This window comes from Salminus brasiliensis, chromosome 7, assembly GCF_030463535.1.
Source record: "Salminus brasiliensis chromosome 7, fSalBra1.hap2, whole genome shotgun sequence".
In the NCBI taxonomy this organism is placed as follows: domain Eukaryota; kingdom Metazoa; phylum Chordata; class Actinopteri; order Characiformes; family Bryconidae; genus Salminus; species Salminus brasiliensis.
In genome coordinates, this window is record NC_132884.1 from 29,860,021 (window position 1) to 29,870,110 (window position 10,090).

General features: G+C 37.8%; 2 protein-coding genes across 2 annotated transcripts in view; one reads left to right on the forward strand and one right to left on the reverse strand.

Moving 5' to 3' along the window:
- On the forward strand, positions 1–7,345 carry entpd8 (ectonucleoside triphosphate diphosphohydrolase 8). Its single transcript, XM_072684549.1, has 9 exons — positions 1–138; positions 797–914; positions 1,421–1,571; positions 3,485–3,644; positions 3,894–4,124; positions 4,497–4,760; positions 4,917–5,027; positions 5,279–5,413; positions 6,317–7,345. Exons 1-9 carry the CDS (start codon positions 1–3, stop codon positions 6,524–6,526), a joined length of 1,518 nt encoding a protein of 505 aa, XP_072540650.1. The 3' UTR covers positions 6,527–7,345.
- rab44 (RAB44, member RAS oncogene family) overlaps positions 6,033–10,090 on the reverse strand; it is a 23,044-nt gene continuing 18,986 nt past the window's right edge. The window contains exons 3-10 of the mRNA XM_072684548.1: positions 9,994–10,061; positions 9,586–9,713; positions 8,967–9,089; positions 8,485–8,566; positions 8,079–8,193; positions 7,824–7,922; positions 7,557–7,633; positions 6,033–7,459 (exon numbers count right to left, since the gene is read on the reverse strand). Coding sequence (XP_072540649.1) covers positions 7,372–7,459; positions 7,557–7,633; positions 7,824–7,922; positions 8,079–8,193; positions 8,485–8,566; positions 8,967–9,089; positions 9,586–9,713; positions 9,994–10,061 — 780 coding nt within the window. The 3' untranslated portion in view covers positions 6,033–7,371. The remainder of the gene's footprint in view (positions 7,460–7,556; positions 7,634–7,823; positions 7,923–8,078; positions 8,194–8,484; positions 8,567–8,966; positions 9,090–9,585; positions 9,714–9,993; positions 10,062–10,090) is intronic.

The following is a 10,090-nucleotide window of genomic DNA, read 5'->3' on the forward strand; positions in this document are numbered from 1 at the left end:
ATGACAGCAATGGGCAAGCTACAAATGAAGCCTATGCTACTGGGCATCGTGCTGCTAGCAGTAGCATGTATGACCATCATCGCTCTGGTCCTTACTCTGGCTAATCATCAGACAGTGGATGTGCCATACTCAACACAGGTGTTTCAATCCCACAAACCTCATCTGTTTTCATTTCTTAAAGACTTTTCTTAAAGTTATTTGTTTCCACTTTATGTTTCACATACAACTACAACACAAATGTCTGCTTGAATGGACCATGTTCACTTCAGTAACTGATCATGTCCTCATAGTCTGTACAAAACCCAAACAGTTCTATCCAGTAAAAATACAATCGTCTAATCTATTCTCATTTCATCGAAGCTGGCAGCACAAGGCAGGATGTACAGTAACAGTATAATTGCTAATGTTTATATTGTTGATAGCATACTCTGTCATGTTGTGTTAATGGGAGAGCTAATGTAGATTTGTTGGTTTAAACGTACATGATTGAAACAAGCTCTCCGTAAATTGTTGATTTTGGCAAATAGCCTTCGGGTACAAAGAAAGAGGCACAGTAGAGAAGCTGGCAAGATGTGCTGGCACTTGCCCATTGTGTTGAATCCAACAACACTGCATTAACTAAATGTTATTTTACCATAAAAGCATGCTTGGAGAATTCTGCAGACGTCTGTGAAGGGAGTCTGCATGTTAAGTACGAAACATGGGCACATCTGCAGGTCCAGAAAGGTTTGATTAGATCTACATTTTTAGTGTCTGGAACCTTGGTGGATTCCTTGTGTTTGTCTGACTTCCTCAGTATGGCATGGTGTTTGATGCTGGTTCCACACACACCTCCCTCTTCCTCTACCAGTGGCCTGGGAACAAGGAAAACAACACTGGAGTGGTTTCTCAGAAAATGACCTGTGATGTTAAAGGTGGGCTCTGATAACGGAATGGGAAACAGAGTGGTGAATGGAGAAACACATTCCACATTCCAGATTTTAGCAGGCCTACAGTAAAGCCCAGTAGTTCTAATCTCACGGACTACTGTGGCAGTATGTGGGCTCATACTTCAACAATTCTACTTACTCATCATTTACTGACATTTCAGAATTTTCCATGTTGGATTTGTTTTATTAAACATGTATTTATGTATTTAATTAATTTTGAAACTAAATACATATAATGTGAACATGAGTGCCCCCACCCTTTTTTTTAAATATAAATTAATCTGACTGTTGTTCTTTACGTTATATTAACATTCGACATTTCACATTTCCCATCAACATTTGTAAAGTATGAGGTTTTTGTGCAACAGTAATGATACTGTATCCTGTAAGCAAAAATGATTCTATACAGTACTGAAAAAGCTTTGTTGACTAAAAGAGTGGAATCTCTATTGATGCTATATATATATGTAACCATGTTTTTTTGGCCTTAGGTGATGGTATATCCAGTTATGTTGCAAATCCTCCTGGTGCTGGAGAGAGCCTAAAAGAATGCTTAGATGTTGCTTTGGCTGCAGTCCCAGACAGCCAGCGGACAACGACACCTGTGTACCTGGGGGCCACAGCAGGCATGCGGCTCCTGAGGTCAGTGGCTTTCTGTTCTCTCTTTCTGTATGGTCTGTAACTCAGTTATCAGTGGGCCGGTGTCTGATAAGGATGATGTGTTGTTAATTAAATGTAATCAGTACAGAGTCCTTTGTCTCAACAACCCATTGCCTGTGTTTCTATTAACAGAAGATCATTTTAATGAGCAAGCATTTGGAGCCCTCATGATCTTTCTTGTTTAACCAGTGTAAGTGAGGCACACGTCAGGTAAAGCTTAAAGCATTAGCAGTAGGCTGCAGGCTGTGTCATGTACTGGCCATTTTGATATGAGCACTAATTACAAACATAAACATGATATGATGTGTAATAAACAGTGCAGGACATTTTGAGACACAATCGCTGTTGTTGTCCTGAATTAAAGTCTTTTTTTATTCTAATGATTTATAATGGTATTACAAATGGTTCTAGTTAGGCTTTGCTAACATAGAGGACTAAGCTGCTGTTGTTAATTAATTCTAATGAAAGAAACATTATTTTGTATGCATTCACTAACTGACTGAGCAGTTGAGAGATTTATCCACTATGTTTGCCTCCTTTTACATGTGATGTAAATCCTTTAATTGGAAGGCCACTATTCCTTGGAAAACAATAATACCTGATTGTATGAGTGATTAGACTTGTGAACTTGTGGTGTGTACTACAGTGCACAGTAGCACATTTACTAGTACATCTGGTGGCTGCTTTGTCTTATATTAGTCTGATCAACTGAATAGCCTTGGTCTCAGTCTAGCAAATGGGTGCAGGAATCACTATGTAAACACTGAATTTGAATATTATATATATATATATATATATATCACAATAATTCCTTTTTATATTGAAATGATTTGAATGTTTTGGTGGAGCAGACCCTGATGGAAAAAATAGATTTAGTATTTTTCCCATCTTTGTTAACAAATATTATGTTATTATGTTGGAAAATAAGCTCACCAGACAAAAACAGTTGTCATGCTTTGTAATGCTTACATGTCATGTTTCCCTTGCCATAATTAAAGTGTCAACTTTGCCCTGTAAACAAGCAACTACACTTCGTTTGGCTGATTTGGAATTTTGAGTCACTGAAACAAGGAAACCTGAATTACTTTGCATGAACAAGCAAAAATATGTCAGGCCAACAGATTTTACCCTGATTCTCTGTGTTACCTGAACATTAATAAAGAATCATTATTGCTTTAATAGGCAAATCTTAGTTGGCTTAACAAATAAATCTTCTTAAGAATGACTACTACTACATTTTAACACATGTGTGTGTGTGTGAGTGTGTGTTCACTACCAGATGGGTTAAATGCGGAGGACACATTTCGCTGTACAGTGACAAATACGTGCACCTTTACCTTTACCTTTACCAATGTAGTCGTCGAGATCATGTAAAATGTAGAGCATCCTGTTGCTTAAAACATTTAAGATTTCTTAACCATTTATTTTATAGTGTGTCTGGTAAGGATTACACCAGGCTCTTTGAACAGTACTTGTGCATTTCAGTTCACTCTTCCACAACCTGGCTTCATATTACAATTGATCTGAGGTACCCAATTTCATCATTTATCCTGCTGTTCAAGACTAAGAACTGGGATTGAGGTCTGGTGATTTTTCTGGTCAGTCACCATGTCCCAGTGTTCAGTCGTGTCTTTTGAACCACACAGACATCCTACAGTTAAAAGTTGCGTTCTGCTCATACATGAAGTGAAAAGATAGTGGAGGCATGGACTAAATTGGAGAGGAACTCAAGGGGATGCATAACCACATATTACAGAAGAAATGCTGTCAATTATTTTGCCCTGTGAGCTTAATTGAATTGAAATTGAAATTGGAGCGAAGCCAGTGGATCGTACCATACTTAAGCAAACGTGAAAATCATAACTGATCTTTTTTAAACCTGTTTTCCTCCACAGGTTACAGAACCAAACTCAGGCAGACATAATACTTGCAGAGGTCACAAAATCTATCCAGAGCTATCCCTTTGATTTTCGTGGGGCCAAGATAATCAGTGGTACAGAGGAGGGGGCTTATGGCTGGATCACTATCAACTATCTTTTGGAAGGGTTCATTAAGGTCAGGCCTGCTTACATGATAAACACAGGTTGTTTTCTGAATGAAATTTAAACTTTGTTGACTGGATATCATTATATATACAAAACCAATATCTGCAGTCATAATAGTGACCTCATCCTCACACCATTCACTTCAGTGAGTCTTAAGCAAGTCATGCGGACTGACATCTGGTATTTTCTGAAGATCAGACCTATGCATGCAGTAATTAGAGTTTCAATAATTACAAACCCTGATTTCTTTCCCAAACAGTATACATTTGATGGCAGATGGAGTCATCCTAAAGCTGGGAGGATTCTAGGAGCTATGGATTTGGGTGGGTCGTCCACACAGATTTCCTTCACACCTAAGGATCCAGTTAAAGACCCAACATCTGCTTTTAATCTGCAGCTCTATGGCTACAAATACCAGCTGTACACGCACAGTTACCTGTGCTATGGCAAAGACCAGGCCCTGAAGAAGCTCCAGGCCTATCTGCAGAAGGTTAGTGCTAAGATTCCTGACGCTAGTAAAAGAAAGGAAAGGACATGCTGGGTTGGGAGTGTAGGATAATAAATACCTAGCAGCTGTAATTATGTGGTCATCTGCAATTATGACGTTTTTGCCCTGATGTAAACTTTGTTCCATACAGTCTGATGTACTTTTATCAGACCATTAAAACGCGTGTGACTGTGACCATTATTAACGTTAATCAGTATTTCCTGCTTCTAGTGTCCTGGCCTAGATGGTTTTTGGAAGGTTGATTAATGAGTTGTTCTTTAACATCTGATAAGGTCAAGGTGAAGATTACATAAACATTACAAAAAAGTCAACTGTTGATGTTTATTCCAAATGTGTTACTTTTCTTTCTTTCAGACTGCAAACCTGTCTACTGTCAACCATCCATGCTACCACAGCGGTTACAATCTGACATTAACTCTGGGTAACCTTTACGACTCTCCTTGTGTGGAGAAACCAGTACCTTTTGATCCCTCAGTAAAGGTCACCTTCTTAGGAACTGGTGATTCTGAGCAGTGTTTGTCAGCAATAAGAAATGTGGTAAATCTGAGTCACTGTGCGCTTTACCCAGACTGTGGCTTTAATGGGGTCTACCAGCCTCCTGTCAATGGAGAATTCTTTGTGAGTGCTATGAAGATTATATTATAATTATAATTATATGTAATATATAGTACTTGTGTAGGTGTTAAACAATACAGTACTACACATATGGATGTACTGAATCTGATATATGGCTGCCTATTGCGCATTCAGATATTGGTTTCATGTTCATTTCAGGCTTTCTCTGCATACTTCTACACCTTTGACTTCCTCGGTCTTGCCCCAAGGACTCCGTTGCCTCAGGTCCTTTCTACAATTGACACTTTTTGCAACAAAACTTGGAGAGCTGTGAGTCACCCCCTTTTTTTTTTTTTTTTTTTACATATTGTGGGCCTAACATTTATCTCATACCATTTACATCCTTTCTAACCTGCTGGTTACATATATGTCATAAATCATTCACCCCTCCACTGCCAGGCACCCATTTTCACACTACCTAAAATTAGCACTCATACAAACAGGCCATTTTACTAGTGTAAAATACATAGTTCATGGTGTTTTTTAACAATCATTTATTCTTGGCTTCAATCTCATCTCAGCTTCTGTTAGAATATCCATCAGTGAAGGACAAATATCTCCGGGATTACTGTGGTTCAGCCCATTATATCATGACTCTCCTCCTCGAGGGATATAAGTTCAATGCCACGTGGGATCAAATCTACTTTGTGAAACAGGTGAGGGAGCCAGAGTACATAAGAAGAAACAAGACAACATCAATGACCTTCATAATTTAACAGTGATACACACTGTAGGTGTTTATATCTGTATAATAATGTGTTTGTACATAATGACATGTGTGCATAATGACATAATGACTTGCTTCTAATATATTATCAGGGGTGAGCAGAGAACCTAAACCCATATTTTACTATTGCAACTTCAGGGTAATAATAACTCAGTTATAAGTAAAATACTTATTCAAGCAATTCGAGTTTTAAAAGTTTAGAAGTAAAACAAGATGACAAATAAGTTAAAAAGGGAGTTCTGCACAGGTTCTCTGGTAAAAAAAAATTAATGGGTCTATATAGAACAACTTAAAGAACAATTTAAAAGCTTGAAGGGTTCTTTGTCCTGATTAAAGAGTATAGAGCCTTTTTTTTAAGAGTGTACAAAAGTAGCATGACAAACTGCCTTGTACTTAATAACTAAAGATCTACACAAACATTGTAGCCCATTCAGATTCTTTTACTTTTTGATTTTGTAATGCCGTGTTAGTCTAAGTAAATATCACAGATTAATAACACAATCATTAATAATAAAACAAAACATTTAAACAAAACATCCAAACATTCATATTTTGAATAAATTGTTTATTCATTTTTTTCATCCAATTATTTTTTATTTCCACTTTAAGCAATAAATATGTAAAGTTAACAGTGTAGGTGAGAGGTGTGACCAATCATAGAAGAAGTACAGAACTGAATCAAGAATAAAATCAAAATAATACCCGATTACATGTAAATGGAGTGAATATTTGGTCAAGGTCTACAGTAGCTAAGCTTTATGAGAAACCATGTGATAAAACAACCTATTTTCTTTCATATTCATAGCCTGATTGTGAAACATTCCCATTGCAGGTGGCAGATAATGACATTGGCTGGACTCTGGGCTATATGCTGAATTTAACCAATCTGATTCCCTCTGAGCGCCCTCTAGCGGTAACAGGGGTACAACACAGTCAGTGGGCAGCAGACGTCTTCTTTATTGCGTTTGCACTGTTTCTCAGCCTGCTTATTCTGCTCATTCTCTGTATATGGAATCCAAACTCACAGACTCATATTGTGTGATTATGTGCTTTAATGCAAAGTACTGTGCAAAAGTCTGAGAAGTCACTGGAGATGCAAAGATGCAAAGCATCATTCAACTGGGTCATAAAAATATGTTATTTAAAAAAGCCAAAAAACGTAATATTAGAATAAATATGAATAAACAAATAAACATTATTCTGTTTTTTTACATTTGCTAACATAATTAAATAAAAAGTCTGACTAGGACTTGGAGCATCACAGAAGAGTAGGGATCAATTCCATTGGTTTACCTTCAGTTCAACCAGGTCAGAACAGAGGCTTGAAATTGAACTCATACTTTTCAACTCAATAAATTCCCCTGAATTGATTCTACCCCTTCACTGCAAAATGTTAAGGTAGTTTATTGTAGATCCAGATCTGAATGTATGTGGTGTTGGGTCAGAGGAGCATGTAGAACAAGTTTACTAGCATTACCTTTTGCAAGTGTAGCTGACATAATACACACCAGTCAGATAGCATTTACACCCTTCTGGTAATTTTCAATACTGTATGTTATATAATAATTTATGTTCTATTGTTGGGGGATGCACTGAATTCAGAATCATGAAAGCAACACTGCACAGACTGTACTGAAATTAATCAGTTTTACTTAAAATGTTTGTTCAGTTCTAAGCACGTAAAGCGTAAAGCATGCAAAGACAAGCTGATTAAATAATTTATGCTGTATATCATTTTCACAGAAGTTGACAAAGGCAACAGTATCTACTGTAACCATTATAGAATGCAGCAACAGTCTGCAGTCTCTGCTGTATTTATATACTTTCTGTTTTTGTGCATGTAATAGTAAGTTTCATAAAGTGAGGACGAATGTGTCCGTGTGCTTTTTAACAGCAACCTGACTTCTGCTGTGGTTTCCTTGGCTGTAATATGGTTTGTTCTTCTTCTCTCCTCACATTCTGTTTCACCAGTAAGCTAAAGGCAACAAGGGAATCGTTACTCATGCACACACAGACACACACAGACACACTTGCTAGTGAGCAAGTTGTTAATATATGAAGCTTTGACTTACCAGGCTAGAGTCTTCATAGATTCTGCCACATTCTCACCAGTTGCAGCACTGCATTCCATAAAATGAATTTTATACTCCTACAGTGGGGAAAATGACATGACGGCATATAAAGAATTTAATTACTTATTATTCTTGCAATTAAACAATATTATTATGTAGGCTAGATCACCTGATTTGTGTTTATGTAACTGGACTTAACAACACTAAACCCTGATCAGGTCTGCACGCTGTTAATTACAAAACAGGGCAGTACTGATGTCACCGTACCCTCGACAGATCCTCCCCTTCCTGAAGCTGGACTTTTCGCCCTGCACTATCATTCTTGTTGCCAAGTAACATCATGATGACATCATCAGGAGCGTTTTCCTGTGTGGGATTATATTGGATTAATGGAGGTAACAGGAAGGAAATGACCTGGAGAGTCTGAACACTGAATTATAAAAAAAATGCAATTAATTAAATTGACAAGATATGAATTATGGAACAGAAGCACAGTGCATTATTAAATACTCATACACCAACCTTAATCTGGGAGATCCAGTTGCGTACTGCGCAGAAACTCTCAGAACATGTGATGTCGTACATCAGCAGAAGCCCCTGGGCCTTGTGAAACACCTGTCTGGTGATGCTGTGATACCTGATGATGATAATATTTCCATAAATTAACAATCATTGACATTTCACAGATTCAACATATTATATGTTCAGAAATAAAGGTGCTACAAAGGTTTTTTTGAGTGATGCCATAGAAGAACCACATTTGGTCTGTTAAAGAACCATATTTGTAAAGACTTTTTTAAAGTTTGAAGAACTATTGCTTGGTATAAAGGTTCTTTACCAATTTTGACCTATCTGTCTTTTGGCAAAAGTGGTTGGCATCGCTCAAAGAACTCTTCATAGTTCCTTTATTTTTAGAGTGATGTCTTACCTCTCCTGGCCTGCTGTGTCCCAAACATGCAGTTTAACAGTCCTATTACCCAGTGTAATGGTCTGAACACAGGTGTCTACACCTAAATACAAAAAAGCATGCACACACACATACACACACACAACGCTCTCAGTGCTGGATAACAGTTTATGAAGGATTCAGTCATTGCTGTTTCCCACAGGCTTGGTCACCCCCTCTCACACTATGTGATGAGAGGGTCATAGCTAATATTTGCTTCCTTCAAGACACATGAAATCAACCACAGCATATTTTTGGATTGCGCTAACAGCTCAGTGTGCCTGGAGGAAGAAAAATAACTATTGGGTGGAGAGAGGGGCACTCCACCCACCCACCCAAAAAGAGCAAGGCCAATTATGCTCTCATGGACTTTTAGTCATTGATGGTTTTGGTAACACCAGGGCTTAAACTAGCTGGACCAACAGTTAGACAGTTGTGCCACTTAAATGCATCCTCACACTTACCAATAGTTGAACTGTAGTCCAGGCTGAAGAGTCCGCTCTGAAAGCGTTTTATGAATGATGTCTTCCCCACATTGCTGTTTCCCACCATCACCACATTATACACAGCGACTCCAAAATCTGGAACTACACAAGTATGTTAAGTTCACTACAGGCTTGTATAATGGGTTACTCTTCATGTGACAGTGCAGCAAGAAATTTCTATAATTTCACTTTTCCCCAAAAAACATTATTGATCAACTACAGTATGTCTCATATGCCAAGTTTGTACTGGAACTTTAAAGGTGATGTACATCAGCAGACGCCCTAAGGTAACAAGTAAGGGACGTGTTTACCCCTCCCAGACCTGCCTGAAACCATGTCAAGTTGTATGAAACATGTCAAGTAACATGAAATTGACTCACTTATGAGATTTTAGACGCTCTATGGCTTGCTTTTATACCACAAAATGGTTGCTGCTACTATTGCTAATTATGCAACATGGTACATCAGATTACATTAGATTACTAACTGTGTACATTAGATTCTCTGCCAAACTATCACTATCATCTAACTGCGTTAATCATTATCCAGAATCCCCCATGCCTCAGCTGCTCCCCACAGTATAGCCATTTCATCTTACTTTGCTCAGTCCATCTCTCAAAATCTATCTTTTCTCTTTTTCCAGTGCTTCCATTATAGAGTGCAGACTTTCTGAGGTCATCCAATGAGACCAGGCCAGCTACTGTAGATACATGTTCATTTCCTTGGCTGTAGAAGAAGAACAACAACCACAAAAAAGCAGATCAGCATTACTCCCTGTCAGTCAGAATTTCAAGTCAGTGTTTCAAAGCTAAGGATCTTTAAAGTCAAATTCAGATATAAGAAACTGACTCAGAATAAACAGCTGGCAACTCATCTGTAGAAAAGTTAGTCTGTTATTTATTAAACCTATTAGCTGATTTAATGATACATTAATTGTATAAAAGACAAAAGAAAAAAGTCATTCTCTGAAATGAGAATGATGTAATTCTCCATATTTTATTTATACCTGGCCTCCGTGTTACAATCAGAAATTGCAGTGCTCTGTGGTCCTGGCCTAAAATATGGATCTCGAACCTGTGCAATAAAGCAAATGTTTTATATAA

What these genes read in the sequence shown, in the direction of transcription:
- entpd8 (XM_072684549.1), top strand. Translation starts at nt 1, where the DNA reads ATGACAGCAATGGGCAAGCTACAAATGAAGCCTATGCTACTGGGCATC. An exon ending in AATGACCTGTGATGTTAAAG is followed by an intron (nt 915 to 1,420) that starts GTGGGCTCTGAT and finishes TTTTGGCCTTAG; the next exon opens with GTGATGGTATATCCAGTTAT. An exon ending in GCAACAAAACTTGGAGAGCT is followed by an intron (nt 5,028 to 5,278) that starts GTGAGTCACCCC and finishes ATCTCATCTCAG; the next exon opens with CTTCTGTTAGAATATCCATC.